The sequence below is a fragment of the Poecile atricapillus genome, chromosome 26, assembly GCF_030490865.1.
Source record: "Poecile atricapillus isolate bPoeAtr1 chromosome 26, bPoeAtr1.hap1, whole genome shotgun sequence".
In the NCBI taxonomy this organism is placed as follows: Eukaryota; Metazoa; Chordata; class Aves; order Passeriformes; family Paridae; genus Poecile; species Poecile atricapillus.
Window position 1 is genome coordinate 5,757,688 of NC_081274.1, and position 27,589 is coordinate 5,785,276.

Consider the following 27,589-nt stretch of genomic DNA (forward strand, 5'->3'; position numbering starts at 1 on the left):
AGCAAACACAAAATTGCCTGGGAGGTTCTCCTCTGTCACAAAGTGTCACAAATCCTTTGGTGGGCTGTGGGAAATGGAAAGACAGAAACTTCCACAGATACTGAAGGGTTTCATTTACAGCCTTGGAAGGATCTTGGGTTCATGCAATGCTAAAAGTTCACAGACAATGAGTCAAGAATTCATAAGCTTATGTTCCTATAGCTGCAAGTAAGAATATGCCAGAAGTAAATAAGAAACTGCATTGAGTGAGATGGTGGAGAGATTTTCAACTGTCATTGTGTGATTTTATAGACTAAGCTATGAATCTAAATATTATCATAAGAAGCACGTGTGTACGTGAGCTAGCAGTGTATTGGATGAAAAGCAGATGCAGTGCAGCAGAACTTGGCAAAGGTGAAAGGTGATTAAGTAATAATAAACCTCTTCAATTCAGTGCATTAGCCAAAAAAGTCAAATTAGCCAATCTCAGCCACTGCACCAGGCTGAAGCTGAGGATCCCCAGCCAAGCTCAGAGGGAGGAGAACACAGCATTTGTGGGATCCTTTCCAGTCTGACTTGCTTTAGCTGCACCCTGGGGGAGGAGAGAGCAGGAGAAGGGTTGGCTGAGTCCTCTCCCCTCTGCCTTGCCCTTCTCTGCTGGATCCTCAGTTCATCCCACACCCACCCCAAGACTCCATCCCCATCCTACTGGTGCTGATGGGATTAAAGGAGATAAAGAGGAGATTAAAAAGATAGAGAGAAGAGAAAAAGAGAAGTTTAAATGCAGCTTGAATATGAAAGAAATGCATATGTTAGTGACTGCTGAGAGTTCAGAGGGAGCTGAAGGGTTTGGGAGGGGACAGGAGCCCGTGAAGGGCTCAGGAGCTGCTGCTGCCGGGAGGGAGGAAATGCACCAATGGCTCCCAGCAGAGTCTGTGCTTTGAGGCTCTTTCCCAAACAGCTGCAGGAGGGAAAGCAGCTGAGTTTGGAGGAAGAGTTTTCTGCTGAGGTTTCCTGTTTGGAGCTGTCACAAGCTTGAGCTGCTCAAGGGAAAGGCGGCTCTGCTTCCAGCAGGGCCCAACTGCACGGGAGCACAACTTGGTTCCCTGGCCCTGAGCCAACGGGCAGCAGCAGCTTCTGTTCCCTCCTGGCTCTTGTGTCATTTCCAGCAGCACAAGACACACCAAGAAAAGCTCCTCCAGAACATGCCATGATCAACACAACCTGATTTCATTGCATGAAGGAGCTCTGACAGTCCCACGGGCTCAGGTTTGTTTGTCAGTGAACAGAGCAGGGAAAAGCACAGCCACATTCCCTGCACAGGGAATTCACAGGAGGAAAGTGCAGCGCTGGAGGATGTGCTTGGATACAACGTTCCCACGGCAGTTTTGGGGATAAAATCGTCAGTAGAGAGAAAAGAAAAAGTCCTACCAAGGGTGGGCTGGGGAGGGCTGGTGCTTCCCGGGAGGCTCCCGAAGCTCAAGAGGACAAAGCCCAGACCTTGTCCAAGCTCCGAGCTGGGTCTGAGCCAGAAACCAGGGGGTGGCAGAGCCATTGCTGCTGAAGGGCTTCAGATTGCCAAAGCTAAAGTGTCCAGTATCAAGGAACAACTTGAGGTTATGGAAGTCCCAGTGCCCACGTTCCATCCCCTCATTTCAAGCTGAAAGCAGAGCTCCACTTGTGATTCTGCTTCTTACTAAAGAATGTCAAACTTCAACAAAATTCCCTTAGAAAGACCCCATGAAGGTTCACACTGTGAGAGCTCACTCGAGGCAGCCCCAACTCCTACCCTGGTTCAGTCCCTGTCAAGCCCACTGTGCTTTCCAGCTGCTTTGCTCCAGCTCCTCCCAAATCACCATGAATTCCACTGAACTGAACGAAATCCAAGTCCTCGTGGGTCGGGACAAGGGCAGGGAGAGGTCACTCAGGGATCACCATCAGGGGCACAACAGCCCGACACGGGGAAATGAACTGAACTTAGGACTGAGCCAATCAGACCAGGAGAATGAGGATTAAAATCAATCTTGAGAAACACCTCCTCCCGCTCCTGAACTTTTCTGTCCGGGCCGCTGCTCGCGGGGCACAGAGAGGGGCCCGGCCGCGTCCCTCCAAACCTCCCTGGGATTCACCCCAGAGCCCTCAGCCTTCCTTGTGCCCATCCTCGGGGCCTCCCAATGGCTCCCGTGGCTCTCCCAGTCCATCCCAGTCACCCCAAATGCCATCCGGGCCATCTCTCCCCTCCGTGGATCTGCCGCTCCTCAGCCAATCAGAGCGCGCATCTCTGATGACTCATCAGTTGCCGGGCAGATCCACAGAGCCGAGAGCCCCGCGCTGGACTCGGCCTCCCAGCGCCGCGCACTTCATTCCCAGTCCCTCCCAGTGCCACCACAGTCCCGCCCAGACGCTCCGGAGTCTCTCCCACTCCTTTCAGCCCATTCCCAGTCCATTCCCAGTCTATTTCGAATTCATACCCACTTCAACTCCCAGACCTCTACGCCCTTATCCAGTGTCCCAGTATCCATTCCCATCTGTTTCAGTGCCACCCCAGTCCTCCCAGTCCACTCCCAGTCCCTCCCAGTGCCACACCACTCTTCACCCATCTCTCCCAGTTCCCCCGCAGCTGATCCCAGTGTGTCTCCACTCTTTCCCAGTGCCCATCCCAGCGTGTCCATCTCGCTGGTGCCCTCGAGCTCCCAGCCCGGCCCCGGCCGCCTGCTCTGCTCCCTGATGGATTTCTCCCCTGCCCACATCCAGCTGAGCTGCTCCCAGGGCCAGCAGCAGCTCTCGGGCCACGTGCTGGCCACTGCCGTGCTCCCCAGCGGGGACTGGAGCCAGCAGCTCCTGGTGCTGCTGGAAACCGCCCCCGGCAATGCGGGCTCAGCTCCAGCTGCCAGGTGGAGCACGTCAGCCTGGAGCACCCCCTGAGCCGGCACTGGGGCACGGCCCGGCCCCCACAGCGCCGCCAGGGGCAGCGGGGGAGGCACTGGGGGGAACGGGAGGGGGATTGGGGTGTGCTGGGAGGAACCGGGAGGGAGTTTGAGATAGACTGGTTTAAACTGGGAGAGTGGTTTGGGGGGCTCAAGAATGGCTGGGAAGGGGTTTGAAGGATGTTGGGGAGGCTTTTAAATGGGTTTCCAGATGTAAGGTCTGTGATCTTCCTGAACCCGTTTATCATTTCCTCTTTTCTCATTATAAGCAGAGCTGAACAAACATACAATGACAAGTAATTTTTTACCTAAGTCCGAGATTCATTATTTCAAATCCTGCTTCTCAGTTAATCATTAACTCTAACTAGTTCCAGCAAGGCCTATCTCTAGCCAAGATCTCTAATGTTTCTCTAATTCTTAATTGTTTAAAATTAGTGACTCCAAAAGAGGTTTTAGAGGGTCCTAGGTGGGCTGGGAGAGATTGGAAGGGTCCTTGGAGGGGCTTCGGGTGTCTGTGAAAGGTTTTGGAACCCCTGACCCCTGCAGACCCCCCAGGGATGCTGTCAAACGCTGCCCACAGCACAAGGCTGACGGCGATTCGAGTCTCCGTGTTCCTGGCACTGGGGCTCGGCTTCTGCCTGTGCAGGAAGGTGAGGGGGGGTCCCGGGAGTGGTGTCATCCCCCCCACAGAGCGTGTGTGCTCCCCTCGGGCCCCCCAAGCCCGGTGTCACCCTCTTTTCTCTGCCCACAGAGCTCCTGAAGAAGGGGCAAAAGGTTCTCGAGGATTTAAAGTCAACAATTCCCATTCTGTATGGGAAAAATGTCATTCTGTATCCTGTTGGATTTTCATTCCCCTGCTTTCATCCAGGTGCCCACAGGGAGCCAGGAAGATGTGGAGCCTCCCAGCCAGGTGTCTTCCCAACACGGATCACCAGGACCACGGATCACCAGGGCTCTGCCCAACGGGGGTCACTGGGGATCATCCAACGCCGATCCTCCCATGGGGGATGGAGCTGGAGCAGCGCACGAAGCTCTTCCTGCACTTGGGGCACTCGCAGGGCTTCCCTTAGTGGTGCCTCTGTTGGTGTTGGGTCAAGGCTGAGCTCTGTGAGAAGCTCTTCCCACACTGGGGACACTCGTAGGGCCTCTCCCCAGTGTGGATGCGCCGGTGCCTGATGAGGGTGGAGCTGCGGTTGAAGCCCTTCCCGCAGTCGGGGCAGCGGAAGGGCCTCTCGTCTGTGTGAATCCGCTCATGTTGGAGGACATGGGAGCTGCGCTGAAACCTCTTCCCACACTGGGGACACTCGTAGGGCCTCTCCCCAGTGTGGATGCGCTGGTGTGCACTCAGGGCGGAGCTCCACCCAAAGCTCTTCCCACATTTCAAGCAGGTGTAGGGCCGTTCCCCTGTGTGGATCACCTGGTGTCTCATCAGGTCGGAGATCTCTCTGAAGCTCTTCCTACATTTCCCACACTCATAGGGTCGTTCCCCAGTGTGGATCCTCTGGTGTTTCCACAGGCTGGAGCCGAGGTTGAAGCTCTTCCCACATTTCCCACACTCGTAGGGCTTTTCCCCAGTGTGGATCACCTGGTGCCGGAGGAGCTCAGAGCTCCACCTGAAGCCCTTCCCACATTCCAAGCAGTTGTGGGGCTTCTCCCTCAGCTCCGACCTCTGGCTGGATCTCTGGCCGTGTTCCTGGCACTGGGGGGATCTTTCCTCCTCACAGCTCCCTGGGCTGGGTTTGCAGCCCCGCCTCGTGCGGCATCTCTGGGGCTTTTTCTCCTCCTCTTCCATCTGGACCGAGTTTGGGAATGAAAATTCCGGATTAGGAGGAAAAAAAGAGAGGAGAGTGCTTTGGGCTGGGGGTTCCTCCTTGCCCAAGGTCATCTCAGAAAGTCACTGGGCATCTTGTGTCTGTAAAACCAAAACACCAAGATTCAGCCCAAACATCCTTCAAACATCAAAACAAAGATGAAAAACTACCCAAACACCAAATTCAGGCAAAACCCCCTGCAGAAGAGAAAGATTCAGCCCCTGCAAAAAGACAAAGCACCAACATTTAGCCCAATAAAGCTCAGAAACACCAAGATTCAGCCCTGTGAAAACTGCGGATCCCCCTCCCCAGTCACCTGCTGACTGTGGGGAGAGCAACGCTCCTGGGACTCCACATACAGGGAGGGTGGAACCTTGTGCTGCTCCTTCTTCCTGCTCCTCCTCCTCCTGTGTCCCAACTCTTCCTCACACTCCTCTTTCTCCTATGCCTGCACAATCCCACCTTCTCCTCCCACGTGCAACCTTTGACCATTTTGTTCTTCAGCCCTGCTTCTCCTTCCCTTCTCCTCCTGCCCCCAGGCCCAGCACCCACTGCCGCCTCCCTCTTCCCCCCCAGTCCCACAGCATCCCACCGCAGGGGCACGGATGGAGCTGGGCCAGCTCGGCCTGGGGCAGCGCTGGGCTCTCGGCCGCTTCCGCCCGCACTCGCTCCCCACTGCAGCCGCTCCCGCCACCACAGCGCGGGGGGGCCCGGCCTTGGCGCTCCCCCCTCCCACCTTCCCAAATTCCCCTCAAGGGGGGCGCCAAGGCCCGGGGGGGAGGGGCGCAGCTGGGCTCCAGCTGGGGAACGCTGGCAGCTGCGGCTCTGCCTGGACACTGATGAGTCATCAGCGCCGCGCGCTCTGATTGCCTCAGCCCTGCCTGAGCCCTGCGCCTGCACCAAGGGGGGACACCCTGCTCCAGGGGGGATGGCCCCAAAACGGGGGAACCCCAGCAAAGGAACAACAACAAAGGCTCTTTACAAACTGATCCCGTCAACCTCATTGCACATAGGGCCAGGGACGTGGACATAAGGAAGTGACAGAAGGAGCCATCAGCTGCACAAAATGTTATTAATTGATGACACAGACTGCTGCTCAGCCAAGGTCCTGCTAAATTCATCAACTTCCAGAATAAACAACAAAGACTTAACGCAGCCATCAATATCGTTAGCTATACAAAAGTGGGGTGCATATTAAGGGGGTATGTAGGAGGTGCACTGGGAAGTCTGTACCTCTCCAGGACTTCAGCCAATGGGGAAAGGGAGAGGGAGATGTGACCAAGAAAATCAGGATGAAAAGGAGGCGGTGTCCTCCAATAACAGGAGAAATCTCATTAGAAATGTCTCATGGCCTCACCCTTTTTTATGAATGAAATTACTTTTACAGGACTCCTCTGTCTTCCTTGTGGACAGAAACCTCTGGGGATGTCAATCTTTCCACACACCTTGGGGCTCCTCCGCAATTCCTTCCACCGTCCGGGCCGGCGGGCACTGAGTGCAGCTGAAGGTGCCTCACCCAGTTTGGGGGATCGGCTCCCTCGGCTGGCGGCGGCACCGGGGATTGATTGGGTACCCGAGAGTGAGCAGGAGACAGACGAGGGACGGATCAGGGCGGCTCTCAAGAGTCGGCAGGGAGAGAGCACTGAAAATCTCAGCAGTGACTACAGTGGGATCTTCGGGGAGTAAACACGGCAGGGCACCCAGGGAGGGGACAAAAGGGAAAGCCAGAATGGGGTCCCAGCAAAAGGAATGAGGATCCCAAAATATCTCTGAAGGGTCCCTTGGGAGCATGTGGAGGTCAATTGCACATTCTCCCAGAGGGAATTAAGGAAGGACATGGATACCCAGGGGGGCAATAAGGGAAGTCCAGATGGGATTTAGACAACAGGGGATGCATGGTGTTGGTGTGCTGGGAAGGGATTGGGTGAAGGGGAGGGTGCAGGAATGTGCTTAAGGCAAGAAGCAGCAGGAGCAGTCTATGAGGTAAAAAAAATGATGATGGAAAAGAAGAGGAAGAGAAAAATACCGAGGATTGGGATGTGTTTCAGAAGGGTCTTATCCTCAGAATTTGCCAGCTGACTCAGATCCTTTGTATCCCAGTTTTCCAGGACAGGAAAAGAAGGAGGTCAGGATTTCAGGGGGTTTCTCTAAGCTGGGAGCGGCAGGAGCGGGCGCAGAGCTGCGGCACCGGGAGCACGGGCTGGGGGCCTGTGGGGAGCTGTGGGGCCGGGCCGGGGCTGTGGGGCAGCCGGGGCTCAGCGCCGGGCGCTGCCTGACCCCAGCACCCCCTGGGCAGGGCCGGCAGTGGCCCCCGGCCCCCAGGAGGCTGCGGGACGCCCCGGCCGCTGCCCGGCCCCGTGGAGCTGCCGGCCCTGCCCGCCGGGGGGGCCGCCTTTGGACACTGCGGCAGGACAGGCACCGGCTCTGGGATACGGGCTGGGGAGGGGAGCCTCAGCACAGCCAGCACAAGGAAGGAACAGCTCAGAAATGGGGATTAGACCTGCAAGGATCCAGATCATCTTTTAAGGATCACAAGCACTTGGCACAGGCATTGCCCTCCTGGCCAGGGGACAGCCCACCCAAACAGCCCCTGGCAAGGAATCAGCCTTCCAGCTGCAGGGCACAAGGACACTGCAAGCACAGACAGGAGCACCCTCAGCACGAGCAAGTCCAGCCCTTGATGGACACGGATTCTTAGCGGTCTCACAGCTCCCATTCCACCAGGGACCCACCACACTGCAGCCCTTGGGAACATCCAGGGTGGCTCTGGATCCAGAGGAGACCTTTCCTGATGGGCACAGGGGCCTCTCCATCCACTCGGAATCTTACACCTAAGCGGAGAAAATTGTTAAGGAATATTTTAACTATTAAAGCACTAAATGTGAAAGATGAGCAGGTGTGTTTTATTCAGTCACTATTAACCAATGTGGGGGATGGGTTTAAAATGCAGGAATTTTTATTTGCTCACAATTGTGATTGTAATTCACTGGGAAGGGATTTGATGGCTAAATTTGGAATGCAAATTAATGTTGCAAAAGGTGATACAGAGGCTGGTTCTGTTGTACCTCTGTGTCAAATGTCTGGCAGAGCCTAGGCTGAAGTGAACCCACAAGTGCGGGCAGCCCCAGGGAAATTGGCAAAATTAGATATGGAGCCTCTCCAAATTTCCCTCAAGCAACCAGGACAAGAGGTGTCGAAAAGCAATCCCCTGTTCCAAGGGAGGGAAGGAAGGGCTCACAGCCTGTCTGTGAGTCCTGCTCAAGGCACGGCTTGGGGAGCCAGGGATGGCTCCCTAGAATGCTCCTATCCTGCCAAACAAGAAATCCAATGGAATCCACAGAATGCTGCAGGACCCAAGAATAAGAAATGAGATGATGAAACCGAGGCACCCCACACTCTCAGATCCTTACACCATCCTCAACCAGGTGCCCTCCTCACACTGCTGCCATTCACAACTTGATGCAAAAGATGCTTTCTGGGGATCTGCCCACTCCCAGAGGATGCAAACAGAATTCTGCCTTGGGCTGGCAACAAGAGGTAGAAGGGAAAATGCTCAAGACATGGACGGTCCTTCTGCAGGGATGCACGGAAGCACCGGCCTGACTGGGGCAAGCCTTGCAGGAAACATCAAAGGAATTGACCTCACCCCCAGGGACTGACTTAATGCAGGATGTGGATGACTTGATCCAGTCAGGAGGACAAGGAGAAGAGGTAGAGGAAGCCTCTGTGAAATGGCTTCATTTTCAGGCTAAAAACCAGCTTTGAGTATCTGAAAAAAAAAAAAAAGGGCAAATGGTAGAGAAAATGGTTAAATATTTGAGACCTATTTTGACTGAAGCTTTGTCTTCTACTGCCCCAGAGAAGGTCCAGGGAATCGCAGGGCTGCCCACAGATCCTCTGCTCAAATCCTCGGCCTGGCCACCCTCCTTTGCCATCTCCAGCCACTGCGGGACAATCCTTGCTCTCACTCTTGCAGCTTCAGCCCTTTCTGTGCCTGCCCTCGCCACAGCTGCTGGGGAAGGCACTGGGACAATTCCACTCTGCCTCTCAATTACACTCACACTCTGCCCTGCCTGGGATTAGCTGCTGCCAAAATAGACCAACTTTAAAATGGCTTCAAAACTTATATCTCTGGTCACACTAGGTTTGCCTTTGCCTTGGGGAAAGGAATTTTAATCTTTCTTTTAAAGGAATTTTAATGTTTCTTTTCCACCACCCAGCAGAGATGTGTTTAACATCTCAACAGACTGGGAATAGCCCAAAAGATTCCCCCCCAAGATAACGACCATCAACAAAACATCAACACCCAGCAGCAAACATCAACCAACATCTACCCCAGACACTGCCCCAGGCACAGCTGGAGACACCTGGTCTGGAAAAGGCTGAGCAGGAAATCCAGGAGTGCCCACCTAATTCACATCACAGGCACAGAAATCCGGGTGCAACAGGAAACCAAATCCTAACAACTCCACACCTTCAAACCAATGAACATTAAACCAAGGGATTTCTATGGGGTCAGACTGTATAAATTTAGAAAAATCTAGTCAAACTCATGTGTCACGGAATGATTTTCTCTGCACACCCAGCCTAATTGTGGATTTAATGATTTCTGTTGCACATCCTAGCCAGAATCAAGTTGTGCCTTTACTCTCTAGCACTAAAGACATTGTGGGAGAGTTTTTGATTTTTCCAAAGTTTCAGTGAAAGGATTACAGCGTTAGATTTTTTTTTTTTAATAATCCTGATTTTATATTGTCAGTTCAGTTTGGGCCAGGGCAGGGAGACTTAATTTTTAGGCCGAGAGAGAAGTAGGAAAAATTCGATTGCCTTGAAAATTTTTTGGGAATGTTTGTGCCTGGCTCATAGTGGTGGCAGAAATTTTATATGGGTTTTTGGATGTTGAATTTTAGGCTGTTTCTGAAAAACTAGAAGAGCTTTAAATGTCGTTCTAATTGCGAACGGCAGAAAGAACGACACGAACTCTCAAAGGAGTCAGGAGAGAATCTCTAGTTTATTGCTACAGTCATGTTATATAGACTAGTTCATGGAAAGTACAGAAAAGAAACTCTTATTGGTTAGTAAAGTGCTACATTACCATCATTGGTCAGTGGGGTTCACCACCCCCTGACTTTCTCCTGCAAGGAAAACACGGGAACAGACAAACAGCACCTGCAGGCTGTTTTCTGTCTTTGAGGATTGTTTTGAATCCTCCCATGAAATTCCCAGGCTAGCTTCTCAGGCAGGCCTGGCAGGCCATGGGGCCTGCAGCTTGCTCCAAAGCTAGCCTCCACAATTCACCCTTTTGGTTTAGGAAAAAAATAAAAAATGTACAGTGTTTGTAACATCCTGCTGGGCCCTGCAGGAGGGAGAACAAACACGGCACAAGTGGTTTCTTTTACTAGATATTGGAATGGATATTAATTTGGAATTTTGGTTTATGATGATGTTTAAAGATTGTTTTCCTTGCAAGGATTTGATGGTTGAGTCAAATATCCTTAACTCAGTGAACTAATACAAAACATTGTTAGTCTGTTCAAACTGACAGTCTAACTTGTCAATATAGTAGTTTAAAAGAACACTAAAGTGGTACAAAGTGAGCAAATTTGGGTCTCGCAGGGATTGCAGGACTTTGGTGCGGTTCACCCCCTGCAAGGCGGGGGGGAACGCGTGTTGGCCGGGGCACTGCTCGAGCCCCGGCACCGTCTCGCGGGGCGGCTCGGGTTCACAGAAGAACCTGGCAGCACAAGGCTGGCAGAACTCGGCCCGGCACCTGTAGCACGGTCCACGCGCGCGCGGGCCGCACTGACGGGCGCGGGGCGGAGTGAAGTTCGCTCCCCGTCCTCCCCGCCGCTTCCCCGCTGGCGAGCGCGGGCGAGCGCGGGGCAGCGGGGGTGTTGTGCGGGCCACGCGGCTCTGCGCTGACCCTCGCGGCTCGCTCTGCGCGGGGCGCACACGCGCGGGGCAGCGGCGGGCGTCCGTGCGGGTGCTGCGGTTTCGCGCTGCTTCCGGCGGCACAGAAGAAAGGAGCTCACAGGGCGCGCGCACGCGAGCGAAAGGGGGGCCTGGGCTCTCCCCCCCCCTCCCGCCGCTTTTTGGCCGGCACTTTGGATGGGTGTGGGGGGGGGGGAATGCTCGCCACGGCCCCGGCTCCGGCTCCAGATCCGGGTTTCGGCTCGGCTTTTACGGGGTTTTTGCAGCCGGCCGGAGCCAGAGGGCCTGGATGGCCGCCTGGCCCGCGGCCGGTGGCGGCGGGCGGCGTCCTGAGTTAGCTTTTTCTTCCTTCTTTTCCACCTTTTCTCTCGTTTTTTTCTCGCCACTGCTGCTGCCGCTGTGGGGATTTTACCGGTGGCTGCGGCTCTTCTGTGTGCTCGGGCGTCTGCCCTGGCTCCGCGGCGGCAGCGCCCCCCCGCCCCCTGGGCGCGGGGGGGGCTGAAGAGAGGGTTTTTCACGGCCACACTGGCAGGTACTCGGGGCACCGGCGGAGGCTCCACGGCGGCCGCTGGCAGCAGTGCCCGCAGCGCTGGTCCTGGAGGGGCCGGCGGAGGCTCCGCGGAGGGCGCAGGCAAAGGCGGCTCTCGCTGCGCTGGCGATGGCGGCGGCTGCAGGTGCGGTAAAGGCAGAGCCGAGCAATTTTCACTCTTCTGTTGTTTTTCTGCTGGTAAAACCTGCGCGCCGAGCTCCGCGGATGGCGGGCGCTCAAATTTTTCTGGAGAAGGGAGATCTCTGGTCCACGGATTGCTCCTGCCCGTTGCTAAAGTTCTCTAAGGGTCTGGGCAGAGCTGAAGGACCGCCACACAGCTCGGTTTCACTGTTTTTAAGCTGGCACTGTTCCAGTGCCTTAAAAATCACTCCCCAAGTTGCTGCTAAGCTGCACGCACTGGTATCTCCCGCAGCCAGCCTAGTCCACAGGTGGTCCCCCACTGACCACCAAATCTCAAGGTTAAACACATCATTCACAGCATTCACAGTCATAGCAAACTCCTGCACTTTCACCCAGTGGAAAAAAGCGCGTATATCTTCTTCAGGAATACAGAGTCTCATGCTCAGCAAGGCGTCTTGCCATGCAAAGCTGACAAGTTGCTCATCAGCTAAATCACAGTTCTCCATTATGAAAAAATTTTTATCTTGGCGGCTCCGCGAATGCAATTATGCAAACGCTATCGGCTTGGACCCGGGATTTCAAGCTCTGCTTCACCAAGATAGACCGTTCCAAGCCCGCTCTCTGGCAGGCTCCACTATCCCGTTGGTTAGAAACCAGCTTCCTCTTGGAAAGCCCGGGAGAATTCCACTTTCCCCTCTAGGGGGAAGGGCTGGTGTTTTTCCCGCTCGCTGCTTACCCTCAGGGGTTCAGCGTCACGTCGGTTGTCTTCAGACCTCAGGGGTCAGTAGATACAGTTCACGTCGGGTTACCGGACCTCGGGGGTCGGCTGCACATCACGTCGGGTTACCAGACCTCGGAGGGTCGGTTCATCATCACGCGGGGTCACCAGATGTCGTTCTAATTAGGAACGGCAGGAAGAACGACACGGACTGTCCTGGGTTGATTATGATGTTAAATTGTATCCCCATTCGTCCACCTAACCCAGAGACAGGTTTTATATTCTTAAAATTCCATCTAAGAGTAAAAGTGAGTGGAAAAGAAGCACCGAGTCTGTTATCAGAGACTGTACTTGCTCCCCCCCCCAACATCGGGAGTTTTGACTACAGCACAGACAGACAACAAGACACAGATCGCCTTGGCTTTCCAACTAGCCGGAGCAGAGAGGTCTTCCTGGACTGTTTTCTTTCCCTTTTCTGAAACGAATCGAACCTGCTTTGGACTGGGGACTTGGGGGAGCACCGGGAGCTTGCACCCGTGGACTACCGGGAGCCCAGCCTGGGCAGCGGCATTTTCCAGCGCCAGAGGGACTGATAACAGAGCAAACACCCACAGGAAAGAGACCCTCTGAAGTTTGTCATCTCTTCTGAAGGGCGAGAGGTTTTGTAATTTGATATCATTCATTTTTGTGCTCAGTGGTGCTGTGCCTGTGAAATAAACAGGTTTTTTCCACTTCTCTCAGAGAAATCTCTTCCCGAACCGGTTGGGGGGTGGGGGAAAAGAGCCACGTGGGTTTGCTTCCCCGGGGGGGAAGCCCCACTGGAGGTTTTCTCCTAAATTTGCCCTAAACCAGGACAAATACATTAATTGGCGCCCAACGTGGGGCACGAGAGAGTGGAAAAACCCTGTACTGATTGTATTGAAGTGGCAATTACTTTGTATTGGGATAAGATAAAGCAGTCCCTAGCCATCCAGCCATGCTGCTTGAATTAATAATGTCTTTTGGGGTGCAGGCCTTCATGTGTTTCTGGTCGCTAGGCTTTTTTGAGGTTTTAATACCTTTATGGTCCCTTGGTTTATTTTCTTATCCACAACTAGCCCCGGTGTTGTCCCTAACACATAGCTTTTACAGTAGAGGGGCACGGATTAGAATAGCTATTGGGCTGGGCCTAGTGATTATGATTTCTAAGAAGGTTATTCAGGTGCTGGAGTCTGTTCCAAATATAAAGGATTCATGTGTATGGTTATGCACACAGTTTGTTAAAGGAGGAGCAGGGAACGAGGCTTTTCAACCTTTCCTTTCCTTCTTCTCCTCTGAATCGGTTACATCACTATTGGCGAGTGTTCAGTTCCCCCTGAATGTTAAAGAGACCATCTTCCTGGCATTTAATCTGGTAAGTTTCCTCTATACAGTCTTCAGCCTCTCTAGAATGAGGGCTGAGATTTCTAGAGGGACTGATGAGACCCCTGAACCGAGCATGGAAAATCCTGAGTGGGGTGGAGAATGGGAGGATATGGGCCAAATCCTGAAGGAATTCTCTGACCCTGTAGTTTGGGACTTCCCACATGAACAAATTCTGAATCCAGCTGAGATGGGGAAATACCTGAAAGAGAAGTGTCAGGTTAATTCCAAAGAAAAAAAGATCATTGCAGTAAGCTGGGCCCTGGCATATGCATACCGTACACTGCTGGATACTGTAGGGCAGCAAACAGGAGGAAGGGGACAGGGAGATAAATCAACAGCTACCCCAATTACTCAGGCTGCAGCCAACCTCCCAGTTACAAAGCTGGTAGCTAAACCAGACAGCAAGCCTCAACCAATGGCTGTTGCTACTAGCACAGGAAGTGGAAAGTGCACAAACAAAACCGATCGACCAGTGGATGATGATGATGAGGATGCAGGAGAAGGACCCTCAACACCTGCTGACACAAAACCAAGAGTCAAAGCAACTGGAACAAGATCAGAAGCTAATATTGAGTCCTTTTCCCTGAAAGATCTTCGTGGCCTGAGGAAGGACTACACTCGACGACCAGATGAATCTATAATTAGTTGGTTAGTCTGTCTGTGGGATGCTGCAGGTGAAGCTACAGTTCTGGATGGCACTGAAGCGAGGCATCTGGGATCCCTGTCACATGATCCAGTTATTGACCAGGAGATGATGAGGGGGCTAACCCTCGCAGTCTCTGGGCACGGGTCCTTGAAAGCGTAGCCCAAAGATATCTGTGTGTAGATGACCTCTACATGCAACAAACACAATGGAAAACCATCGAACAAAGGATCCAACGCCTGAGAGAAACGGCAGTGGCAGAGATAGTTTTTTCAGATGACATACCAACTAAGAATCCTGACTTGGTGCCATGTACATCCGTGATGTGGCGAAAATTGGTACGACTTGGGCCGCAAGAATATGCATCTGCTTTAGCAATGATGAAACGGGATGAAAGGGAGGAGACCGTGCTGGATATGGCGAAGAAGCTTCGAGCATACGCAGATGCCGTGCATGGGCCCACCCATGCAAGAATCGCAGCTGTGGAAATACGTCTGCTGAAATTAGAAGATAAGATAGAGGAGAATCACAAAAAACTTAGAGATGAGATTAAAGAGGACCTTCTCCAAATCTCAGCAGTACAGATCAGAGGTCCTGGCACTCAACGCAGGCGTTCCCCAGATCGGGAGAAAAGGTATACCCCACGAGCTGAGCTGTGGTTCTACCTGCGTGATTGCGGAGAAAACATGAGGAGATGGGATGGGAAGTCTACTGCAGCTCTGGCACAACGGGTGCGTGAATTGAAGGAGGAGAAGAGTCACAAAGGAAGTTCCACCAAAAGGGAAGCAGCTCCAGTTGCCCGTAGCCAAACTGCCAGGTATGATGATGATGACATGCCCGATCCCCTTGAAGGAACATCCAAAACATATACCAAAGGAAAGAAGGATAACCAGGCTTAGAGGGGCCCTGCCTCTAGCCAGGTAGAGGCTAGGGAAAATCGTGTTTTTTGGACTGTGTGGATTCGTTGGCCTGGCACATCAGAACCACGATATGAGGCCTTGGTTGACACTGGTGCACAGTGCACAATAATCCCATCAAGACATGTAAGGGCAGAATCTGTTTCTATTGCTGGCGTGACAGGGGGATCACAGGAATTTACCTTGGTGGAAGCAGATGTGAGCCTGACTAGAAAGGAATGGAAGAAACACCCTATTGTGACAGGCCCAGAGGCCCCATGCATTTTGGGCATAGACTACCTCCGAAGTGGGTATTTCAAAGACCCAAAAGGATTCAAGTGGGCATTTGGAATAGCAGCTGTGGAGGCAGAGGGTGTCCAGCAACTGAACACCTTGCCTGGACTGTCCGAGAAGCCATCTACAGTAGGACTTCTGAAGGTGAAAGAACAGCAAGTACCAATTGCCACCTCGACAGTACACCGCCGACAATATAGAACAACTCGAGATGCTGTGATCCCCATCCACAAGATGATCAGAGAGCTGGAGAGCCAAGGGGTGGTCAGCAAAACCCACTCACCCTTCAACAGCCCTATCTGGCCTGTGCGTAAATCTGAAGGAGAATGGAGATTGACTGTAGACTATCGTGCATTGAATGAAGTGACTCCACCTCTGAGCGCTGCCGTGCCGGACATGCTGGAGCTCCAGTACGAGCTGGAGTCCAAGGCAGCGAAATGGTACGCCACTATTGACATTGCTAATGCATTTTTCTCCATTCCCCTGGCAGCAGAATGCAGGCCTCAGTTTGCCTTCACGTGGAGGGGAGTGCAGTACACCTGGAACCGACTGCCCCAGGGGTGGAAGCACAGCCCCACCATCTGCCATGGACTGATCCAGGCTGCCCTGGAAAAGGGTGAGGCTCCAGAACATCTACAGTACATAGATGACATCATTGTCTGGGGGAACACAGCAGCAGAAGTGTTTGAGAAAGGAGAAAAGATCATCCAGATCCTCCTGAAAGCTGGTTTTGCCATCAAGAAGAGCAAAGTTAAGGGACCAGCTCGTGAGATTCAGTTCCTGGGGGTAAAGTGGCAAGATGGACGGCGTCAGATTACTACTGATGTCATCAACAAAATCATAGCAATGTCTCCACCAACTAATAAGAAGGAAACACAAGCTTTCTTAGGTGCCATAGGGTTCTGGAGAATGCATATTCCTGAATACAGTCAGATTGTGAGCCCTCTTTACCTGGTCACTCGGAAGAAGAATAATTTCCATTGGGGCCCTGAGCAGCAACAAGCCTTTGCTCAGATCAAACAGGAGATCGCCCATGCAGTAGCCCTTGGCCCAGTCAGAACAGGACCAGATGTGAAGAACGTGCTCTACTCTGCAGCCGGGAGCCATGGTCTGTCCTGGAGCCTCTGGCAGAAGGTGTCTGGTGAGACTCGAGGTCGACCATTAGGATTTTGGAGTAGAAGCTATAGGGGGTCCGAAGCCCATTACACCCCAACAAAAAAAAAAAATTTGGCAGCCTATGAAGGAGTCCAAGCTGCCTCAGAAGTGATTGGCACTGAAGCACAACTCCTCCTGGCACCCCAACTACCGGTGCTAGGATGGATGTTCAAAGGAAAGGTTCCTTCCACCCATCATGCAACCAGTGCCACATGGAGCAAGTGGATTGCTCTTATCACACAGCGCACCCGTATTGGTAAACTGAATCGCCCTGGGATTTTGGAAATAATTACAAACTGGCCTGAAGGTGAAAATTTTGGTCTCACAGATGAAGAACAAGAGGAAGTGACAAGGGCTGAAGAAGCTCCACCATATAACCAGCTTCCAGCAGAAGAAACACACTATGCTCTTTTCACTGATGGTTCCTGTCGCATCGTAGGGATGAACTGGAAGTGGAAAGCAGCCGTATGGAGCCCCACACGACAGGTCGCAGAGGCCACTGAAGGAGAAGGTGGATCAAGTCAACTTGCTGAACTCAAAGCTGTTCAACTGGCCCTGGACATTGCTGAAAGAGAGAGGTGGCCAAAGCTGTACCTCTACACTGATTCATGGATGGTGGCCAATGCTCTGTGGGGATGGCTGGAGAGGTGGAAAGAGGCTAATTGGCAGCATAGAGGAAAACCAATTTGGGCTGCTAAAGAGTGGAAAGATATTGCTACCAGAGTAGGGAGACTACCAGTGAAAGTCCGCCACATAGATGCCCATGTCCCCAAGAGTAGAGCTAATGAGGAACACCAAAATAATAAGCAGGTAGATCAGGCTGCGAAGATACAAGTGTCAAAAATAGATTTGGATTGGGAACATAAGGGAGAGTTGTTCCTAGCCCGATGGGCTCATGATGCCTCGGGTCATCAGGGTAGAGATGCCACCTATAAGTGGGCACGAGATCGAGGGGTGGATTTAACCATGGACAGCATTTCTCAGGTTATCCATGACTGTGAGACATGTGCTGTGATCAAACAGGCCAAGCGGTTGAAGCCCCTCTGGTACGGTGGGCGGTGGTCCAGATACAAGTATGGGGAGGCCTGGCAGACTGACTACATCACACTGCCCCAAACCCGCCAAGGCAAGCGCTATGTGCTCACAATGGTAGAAGCCACCACAGGATGGTTGGAAACCTACCCTGTGCCTCATGCCACTGCCCGGAACACCATCCTGGGACTTGAAAAGCAGGTCCTTTGGAGGCATGGCACCCCTGAGAGGATTGAGTCAGACAATGGGACTCATTTCAAGAACAGCCTTATAAACAGCTGGGCTAGGAAACATGGCATTGAGTGGGTGTACCATATCCCCTACCATGCACCGGCTGCTGGGAAAGTGGAGAGGTACAATGGACTATTAAAAATCACCTTAAAGGCACTGGGTGGAGGATCTTTTAAAAACTGGGAGCAACATCTAGCAAAGGCCACCTGGTTAGTCAACACCAGAGGTTCCACCAACCAAGCAGGTCCTGCCCAGTCTGAGTCTTTACATGTAGTAGACGGAGACAAAGTCCCAGTGGTACATGTCAGAGGTCTGCTAGGGAAGACAGTTTGGGTCAATTCTACCTCGAGCACAGACAAACCCATTCGTGGGGTTGTCTTTGCTCAAGGACCAGGTTGTACATGGTGGATAATGCAGAGAGATGGAACAACACAATGTGTACCTCAGGGAGACCTGATCACTGGGTAAAAGGTTACTGCCATTGTCTGTACATTAAACCATGCAGACGTGAAATAGAAGGAAATGTGCAAGTGTTGAAGGTATGAGCAAGTGAAAGATGATGTTTTGAGTGAGTAAAATGAGAGAGTGGGGAATCCTGCAGCTCTCTAGCGTGGGGGTCTGGATTCAGTAGCTTGGTGTGGGGCGTGACAGGGGCATGATGGATATATTGTTTGTATTTTTTTTGGGTGGAACGGAGGGGAAGTTTTTATGTATGTAAAGGTGTGCAGAGTTAGAATGTTAGTTTTGGCAGTAAGTCGACGATATGGGGATAAGGGGTGGAATGTCCTGGGTTGATTATGATGTTAAATTGTATCCCCATTCATCTACCTAACCCAGAGACAGGTTTTATATTCTTAAAATTCCATCTAAGAGTAAAAGTGAGTGGAAAAGAAGCACCGAGTCTGTTATCAGAGACTGTACTTGCTCCCCCCCCACATCGGGAGTTTTGACTACAGCACAGACAAACAACAAGACACAGATCGCCTTGGCTTTCCAACTAGCCGGAGCAGAGAGGTCTTCCTGGACTGTTTTCTTTCCCTTTTCTGAAACGAATCGAACCTGCTTTGGACTGGGGACTTGGGGGAGCACCGGGAGCTTGCACCCGTGGACTACCGGGAGCCCAGCCTGGGCAGCGGCATTTTCCAGCACCAGAGGGACTGATAACAGAGCAAACACCCACAGGAAAGAGACCCTCTGAAGTTTGTCATCTCTTCTGAAGGGCGAGAGGTTTTGTAATTTGATATCATTCATTTTTGTGCTCAGTGGTGCTGTGCCTGTGAAATAAACAGGTTTTTTCCACTTCTCTCAGAGAAATCTCTTCCCGAACCGGTTGGGGGGTGGGGGAAAAGAGCCACGTGGGTTTGCTTCCCCGGGGGGGAAGCCCCACTGCAGGTTTTCTCCTAAATTTGCCCTAAACCAGGACACGGACTCTCAAGGGAGTCAGAACAGGAGAGAATCTCTAGTTGATTGCTACAGTCATGTTATATAGACTAGTTAGTGGAAAGTACAGAAAGGAAACTCTTATTGGTTAGTAAAGTGCTACATTACCATCATTGGTCAGTGGGGTTCACCACCCCCTGACTTTCTCCTGCAAGGAAAACATGGGAACAGACAAACAGCACCTGCAGGCTGTTTTCTGTCTTTGAGGATTGTTTTGAATCCTCCCATGAAATTCCCAGGCTAGCTTCTCAGGCAGGTCTGGCAGGCCATGTGGCCTGCAGCTTGCTCCAAAGCTAGCCTCCACACTTTAAAGGTGACCCTTTATCTCACAAACACTTATTAGAGTACTGTTAAAAAAAAAAACAAAACAAAAAACAACCACATTGTGGCACTGGCAAATGTGAGTCATCCCATGGCCTCCCTGGAAGAGAAGCTTTGTTCCAGGCAGCCAGGAGAGGAGCTTTAGAAATGCAAATTAACACTGATGGCCCAAAGCCTGCACAATGGCCCAGGGGCTTCCTGCCCACAGGAGGAATTGGGCTGATTCTCTCTGCCCCTCAGCCCAAGCTCTGCCTGCTTGCACAGATGGAATTTGCACAGCTAAAGGCACAGCCCATTGTGAGGATATCTGACTCTGCAACACAAATTGGTTAAGCTGCAAAGGAAAACAGAAAAGGAAGAATGTTGTGAAAACTTCACTAAAACAAGTGGGGGGGAATCATCCCTGTCCCCACTCCAACATGTGCTGTCTCTGTCTATGTTATATAGGGTGTATCAGACCACTGGGGTTTATTTGCTACCACAAGTTCAGGGAAATCAGTTGGGAATCCAAGTATGTGATGATTTAATGAGAGAAAAGCTGACAATTGATGCAGCCCTGGCTGGAGAGAGCACCCAAAAAAGGGGAAAAGATGAACGGCCACCAGAACAAATCCTGCAACACCATGGACCAGACCCTGGGAACCCAAACAAATTCATATCAGGTACCAGAGAAACCATTCCTCAGTTCAATGGGATAATTAGATTACAGGATGTCATTGAAATAACACCCAACCACACAGCTCCACCTCCTGACCTTCCCCCCAACCAATCCACTCAGATGAGGAACACAACATTTCACCATGGGATGGGATCACATTATCTATTAGCAGAAAATCGAGGCAGAATTTGTGGAAAAGTAAATGATTCAAACTGCTGTTGACAAACAGATGAGAACAGATACCAAAGGAAACAAGAAAGCAGCTCAGGAACCAGTCCAGATAAGGAAAGGATGGAAATGGGAAACGTTTTTGTGCTTCCCCGGCAGACCACAGGTTAAAGAAATGCCAGACAGAGCTGTCCCCCTTCAAACCTACACACCAAAAATCCTGTAACTCAGGGATTCCTCCCAGAAAAAAATCTGCTAGGATCTCCCCAAATTGAGTGAAAGGGGGGATGGGACCCACAGACTGAGCAGGGGGTCTTGGAACCCCCAAATCCGAGCACGGGGGAGGGGATCGGAGATTGGCGGGATGATTGGGAAGGGGCAAAAGACTGGGGGAAAAGAAGGGTCTGGGACCCCCAAAGCGTGGGGGAGGGTGCTGGGAAACCCAAATTGCATTTGCGGGGAATGGATGGGGATTGGCTGAAGGATGAGAAGGGGGGAGAGGAGAGGGAAAGGTGGGCTTGGGATGAAATAAACATGGTTCCCTGTCCTGCAGCACTCGATCCCTGGAGCGATTCCCTGCGGCTTGTGGGGAGGAAGATCCGCAGTGGGGGGTCCCCAAGCCCCCTGCCCATCCCAGCATGTCCATCTCGCTGGTGCCCTCGAGCTCCCAGCCCGGCCCCGGCCGCCTGCTCTGCTCCCTGATGGATTTCTCCCCTGCCCACATCCAGCTGAGCTGCTCCCAGGGCCAGCAGCAGCTCTCGGGCCACGTGCTGGCCACTGCCGTGCTCCCCAGCGGGGACTGGAGCCAGCAGCTCCTGGTGCTGCTGGAAACCGCCCCCGGCAATGCGGGCTCAGCTCCAGCTGCCAGGTGGAGCACGTCAGCCTGGAGCACCCCCTGAGCCGGCACTGGGGCACGGCCCGGCCCCCACAGCGCCGCCAGGGGCTGCCAGGACACGGAGGCCATTTGGGGCTCCTGGGCTTAACTGGCAGCCCCTCCTTGAGAACCCCTCTCCCCCTGTCCCAGCTCCCCTCATCCCCCTCTCCCAGCCCTTTCCCACCGCCTCCCGGCCCCGCTCCGCTCACCCCAGAGCTCCTCGCCAGCAGCCGAGAGATGGAGCAGGAGGGGGAGGAGGAGGAGGAGCGGGAGGAAGAGGAGGGGTAAAGGAGCAGCAGGAATTGCAAGAGGAGCAGCAGAGGAGGCCCCACGTGCGTCCATCGCTCTCTGGATCTGCAGCCCCTTCGCGCCGGGAGCATCGGGCCCCGCATCCCGCAGCTCACGGGGGACGGGAACCTCGCCCCGAAGGTCTTGGGCCGTCCTGGCAGGATTTGTTTGAAGGGGAAGGGATATTTGGAGCTCACTCGAAGTATCCTTGGGGACCCCTGTTCCTTTTTCTGGGGCCGGGCCGGGCAGAGCGATGTTTGGATCTTGCAGGACTCAAAAGCTGACCTGAGATGCCCGGTACCGGCAGGGGGAGGGGAGCAGCGAAAAGGGGGGAGCCCCGGGAGTCCCGGAGCCTGAAATGGGGGCCTGGAGAGGGGGGACCCCGAGAGCCGGGAGTGAGGGGAGCCTGGAGAAGGGGCAGCCCGGAGAAGGGATGAGCCTGCACAGGGGGAAGCCCTGGGACACCAAAGTGGGGACCCCAGGAAAGGGGAACCTCAGGGAGGGATTTTTTTCCTCTCAGTCCTGATGCTTTGGAGATTTTCATGGACACAAGACACCTGATGACTTCTAGAGATGGACTTGGGCAGGAGGAACCCTGAATCCTAGGTGGTCACCCCTTGTTTTTCCCCCCAAACCAGACTTCTCATGTCCAAGCATTAGACGAATGGAGGAGGAGGAGGCTGAGAGGAAGATGCTCTGGGACCCCCAGCAACAACAGTCAGTACAATAGTGGAGGCAAAAGCATTATCACCAAATACATCTGCCCAGAGGGCAGAACTGGTTGTCCTTAACCAGAACACTAGAATTAAGTGAAGGGAAAAGGGTAAACATATGGACTCACTCAAAACATGCTTTTGGAGTAGTGCATGTACACAGAGCACTGTGGAAAGAAAGAGGACTGCTGTCTTCTCAAGGCACACACATTGAACATCAAGATGCAGTACTGCAATTAATAAAAGCAGTACAAAAGCCTGAGCAAGTAGCAATCATGCACTGTAAAGCTCACCAATCAGGAAACTCCAAAATTCATGAGGGAAATCGGAAAGCAGACTGGACAGCCCGACAAGTTGCTCAAGAAGTGCAAACTGCAATGGCATTGATACCTTTAAAAACTAATGTATCTTAATTCAATTTACCCCCAGAACCAAAATATTCAATAGAGGATGAGAAATTGGGACGCTCACTGAATGCACAGAAGAATTCAGAAGGGTGGTATGTGACTACACAGGGACAAGTAGTGGTACCCCCCTTGATAAGGAGAGAAGTTCTACAAATTAAACATAACAAATGTCATTGGAGTGCAGAGGCATTGGTGAAATTGTTAAAACAAAATCTAATTTCAGTACAGATGTTAACAATGGCAAAATCAGTAATGTCAAAATGTGTAATTTGCTTAAAAAACAATCCAGTGGCTAGACAACAGGCACAATTAGGAAGAATTCGGGTAGGAGTAGAACCAGGAGATTATTGGCAAGTAGATTTTGTAGAATTACCAAGAACACGAGGATTCAAATATCTATTGGTAGGGGTTGACACATTTTCAGGATGGCCAGAAGCTCTTCCCTGTCACACAAATCAAGCAAAGGAGACAGTCAAGTGGTTACTGCAAGAAATCATTCCAAGATTTGGGGTGCCTCTAGGAATATCATCAGATAGGGGCCCACATTTCACAGCCACCGTAGTGAGGGAGGTGAGTAGGTTACTGGGAATAGCTTGGCATCTCCATACACCATGGAGACCCCAATCCAGTGGACAGGTAGAGAGGATGAATCAGACATTGAAGAGGCAAATCAGCAAAATATGCCAAGAGGCTAAATTGCAGTAGCCACAAGCTTTACCAATAGCACTGCTGAGGATTCGGATAAAGCCTAGAAGCGGGATGTCAGTCAGTCCTTATGAGATATTGGATGGGAAACCATATGAATCCCCTCAACCTAATCCAAATGTACATGTTACAGGGAAGCAAGAGGTGTAGAATTATGTTCTGTCTCTTGGAAAAGCTCGAGCTCGACTTCGGAGCACCCTTGTGTGGAATAGGCCACTGACTCTTGAGAATCCAGTTCATGACATCCCCCCGGGAGATGAAGTGTACGTTAAAAGCTGGAACGAAGAACCATTAAAAGAAAGGTGGAATGGACCCTATCAGGTACTGTTAACTACCTTGACAGCAGTCAAAGGAGCTGGACTGGATCCCTGCATACATTACACCAGAGTGAAGAAGGTTTCCCCTGCACTGTGGACTGCACAAACTGTAGGACCAACAAAGCTGCAGATAAAGCGGGTTTGATTGTTTCAAATGTCTAGGTTGCTGGTGACTGTAATGGGGATTATTTTATGGCCTTCACTGCCATCAGTTGGAATCAATGTTACCTTGGGATGTGAAATGCAAAAGGATCAGCTGACAACTCTTCATTTTAGAATGAAGAGGGATGTGGGGGTGCAGCCAGAAACACAAGTGATAAAAGTCTCTAATACTATTCAGGCAGAAAATGGGATGATTGGATTAATGAAAGATTTTGCCAACATGCAAAACACCAGCAAAATAACTGCCTGTCTGCCAGTACCAATGGCAGCAGGAGACCAAACAAATTGAGGAATTATAACATCAAAATTTCCTGAAATACAAAAGAATAAAAATGAAAATGTGAGCTGTGTATTGCAAATAGATTACGAGTACCAAAATAAGACAGTGTTTGAAAATGCTGTGAAGCCAAAGTATTCATCTAGATGGGATTGTCATGAAAATGGAGGAAAGTATGAACCAAAACTAGGCTGGGATGGGGGATTAGGGAATTATGGATGGTGTTATGAAAAGGTAGCAAAGGTCATTAAAGAAAAGATTCCAGTATCGAAGTGGAAGTGTGAAGGACAGGAAGGAAAAGATCGGGCTGAAGCTTGGGACAGTGCATGGTCAATGAGTGTGCTTCAGAAATTCCAATCTATGGCAGATAGCCCTTGGTGCATTAAGTGGGAAGGCTCTGAAAATGAAACAGATCCAGGGGTATGGAACACTGCAACCAGTAGCAGAATGGAGAGAATTGGTGGGTATGGAACAAAACTTAGGACTGTACTTCTGATGATGAAGAAATAAAACAAATGCCACCACTCGTGGTAGCTCTGCAAATTGGATGTGCCTGCAGAGGAATCAAACATAAACAAGGGGAAATAAATGACAAGATAGGACAAGTGATCCAAAAGGTAATATGGAGCACAAGTACAATTCAGAGTCCAGGCCAATTTGGATGGGCAGCAAGCGATGGCACCTGGACAACACATTTGCCTGTAGGTGAAAAAGTAAAAGAGATTACTTTAGGCCTCCCCACCTTATGCCCAATTTGGAAAAGGTCCCCATTCAAGGGAGAGCATGAACTTCTGGAAATAAGGACGAGACGAGAAGTTCAGGAAAACAAAGATGAAGAAAGATGGCAGGAACCCTCCAGTAGTATAAAATCTGAGTGGGCTCTGGAATCCTTGTTTGGTCCAATAGCAAATTATAACAATAGAAAGATGTTGTACAAGCTTACAGGTCAGGTAGAAAGAGACTGGCAAGAGTTACCAAAGAGGGATTTAGAGAGCTAAATGTACAATTACAAGCCACAACTAAAATGACCCTGCAAAACAGATTGGCTTTAGATATGTTATTGTTGAAAGAACACGGAGGATGCGGGTACCTAAAAGGACAAATTGATCACTGCTGCATCCACATCCCAAATGGAACTGCAGAAGTAGAACACGACATTAATCCATTAAAACAAACAGAACATGAAGCACAGAAAGAGAGGGAAGATCTGACCACAAGTTGATTAGATAAAATTTTTGAAGGGTTAGGATGGAATGTGAGCTCGTGGATCAAATCTATTCTTGAGAGTCTGATAATCCTACTAACTGTGTTCTTAGCAATCTGGTTAATCTGTGCAGTTCTGAAAGGAGAGATAAAGAAAAGAGTATCCTGGAACCAGAAGATAATAAAGGCACTGACACGGGACAGAGATCCACATCCGCATTTGTCATCTCCAAGTCCTCCAGAGTGTAACAACGCTTACGACAAGTGTGGATTCAAAGATGAACATCAAGTATAAACTCAGAAAAAGGACTGCATATAGTGAAAGCATTACACTTATTATAGCAAAGTGAAATATTTTCAAGGGTGGGAAATAAGCTACTATGTGGTTAAATGTTTCTGAAAATGTTTCTTAAAATCTTGTAGAGGTAGGCCACAAGAATGCTTGGTATTAGGGATGGTCTAGCAAGCTGAAATGTTTACGGTAATGGGAACTGGTACTTGGGGTCTCCAAGATACCCACCCAGAGATAAGATTCGGACACGTTCATACAAGGATGAGCTAACTCTCATGAAGCAATATAGATAAAGTTAATCAACCAATATTAATGAAGCAATATTGATAAGGTTGTTACAATGATAACTGCTACAGCTGAAATAAGAGAAATATGTGCACTTTGGACAAAGACAATGGAGCTAGATTTGGGTTGCTGATACCCCTAGTTCCAGCGCGCTTCAATAAAGCGCCTGCATACAATCAATCTACAATTCTGTGTTTTCCTGAATGCTAACAAAGACAGATCAAAAACTTCCCAAACACCAAAAATCTGATATCCCCCCAAAATACAAAGATTCAGCCCCCACAAAAAAAAGAAAAAATCACCAACATTTAGCCCAATAAAGCTCAGAAACACCAAGATTCAGCTCCATGAAAATCGTGGATCTCCCTGCCCGGGCACTCGCTGCATGGGGGGGTGAGGGGGGCAATGAGGCCGCGCCGGAGCAGGGGGTGCCTGAGAGAGGCCCCGAGCCCGGGGGAAGCCCCTGCAGAGCCATGGAAGTGGCTCCTGGCCGGACTCGGGGATCCCCCTGGCGATCCCCGCTGGAGCAGCCTGGTCCTGAGGGACTCTGGCCCCTGGCAGGGACCCCAGGCTGCAGCAGGACAAGGATTCCTGTCCCTCAGGGGGAGGCACTGACATGACCTGACTGTGACCCCCATCCCTGTGCCTCTGGGCGGGGAGGGGGACGGAGAGGGGCAGAAAGTTAAGCCCGGGAAGGAGGGAGAGCTGGGCGGAAGATGGATTTCCGTAAGAATTACTTATAATTTTCTTTCTCTGAAAAGTTGGATAATAAATTCAATTTAATTTCCCCAAGTCAGGTGTGCTGTGCCCGTGACCAAGGATTGAACTGTCCCCACCCTCATCCAGACCCCCGAGCCTTTCCTTGTGTGTTCTGCTCCCCGCCCAGGGCAGGAAGGAGAGTCACAGAGTTTTGGCCTCGCTCCGGCACAGCCCTGCTCCATCCCGGACTCACCCCCAGCTCGCAGCGCCCTCAGCTCCCGGGCACCCCGAGCTCCCGGCGCTTCAGCGCAGCGGCGCTTCCTTGGCCTCCTGCCCGGGCCGGGCCCAGCGCCGGGGCCGCTCCTCAGCCCAGGCTAACGAGAAATGGCGGAGCTCAGCCCAAGGGAGGCGAGGCCGTGCCGTGTGCAGAGCCCGCCGCTGGCTGCGATTGGCTGCTTCTGCCGTCACTCGTGGCTCTGGCGCGCGCTGATTGGGCAGAGCGGGGACAAGCCCGGCCCCGCTGGCGCCCCCAGGGCGGCCGTGGGGCAGGAGAGCCGCCATTGCCGGAGCGTCTGTGCGGGCCCGGCAGCGGCGGCAGCAGCGGCCGGAGCCCGGTGAGGCGGCGGCGGAGCTCGGAGGCGGCCCCAGCGCAGCGTCCCGGGCACAGCGCAGCCACCTCCGGCCTCCCGACACGAAGCGGGACGAGCCAGCGCTGCTCCGCCACCGCCTCCTGCCGAGGCCCCAGCGGCAAGGAGACCGCGGGCAGCCGCTCCCGCAGCGCCCTCAGCCCAGGGCCAACACGGGCCGGCCACGGCACAAGCCACCCGCCACAGCCCCCTGCCGCCCCCTCCCGGGCCCGCAGCGAGCCCCGAGCCCCCGCAGAACCGAGCGCGGCTCCCACCTGCGATGGCTGGGGCCGCCTCCGAGCTCCGCCGCCGCCTCTCCGGTTGTTACCAATGAAATTACAATTTTGACAACTAGGTTCCTTGGGTTAATGGCAGTTTAATCAAAAATGAATACAATTTAGTAAATGGAATAGTAATTTGGTATAATAAAATAATACAGTTTAGTAAAAGAATATAATTTAGG

At 51.9% G+C, this 27,589-nt stretch overlaps 2 protein-coding genes across 2 annotated transcripts in view; one reads left to right on the forward strand and one right to left on the reverse strand.

Moving 5' to 3' along the window:
• The window catches only part of LOC131588565 (zinc finger protein 239-like), a 129,906-nt gene that overhangs the window by 71,523 nt on the left and 30,794 nt on the right, over positions 1–27,589 (forward strand). The gene's annotated exons all lie outside the window — the stretch shown is intronic.
• The window catches only part of LOC131588582 (zinc finger protein 239-like), a 93,998-nt gene continuing 69,360 nt past the window's right edge, over positions 2,952–27,589 (reverse strand). Inside the window, exon 3 of the mRNA XM_058857534.1 lies at positions 2,952–4,818. Within this exon, the coding sequence (XP_058713517.1) occupies positions 3,973–4,791 (819 nt within the window). The 5' untranslated portion in view covers positions 4,792–4,818 and the 3' untranslated portion in view covers positions 2,952–3,972. The remainder of the gene's footprint in view (positions 4,819–27,589) is intronic.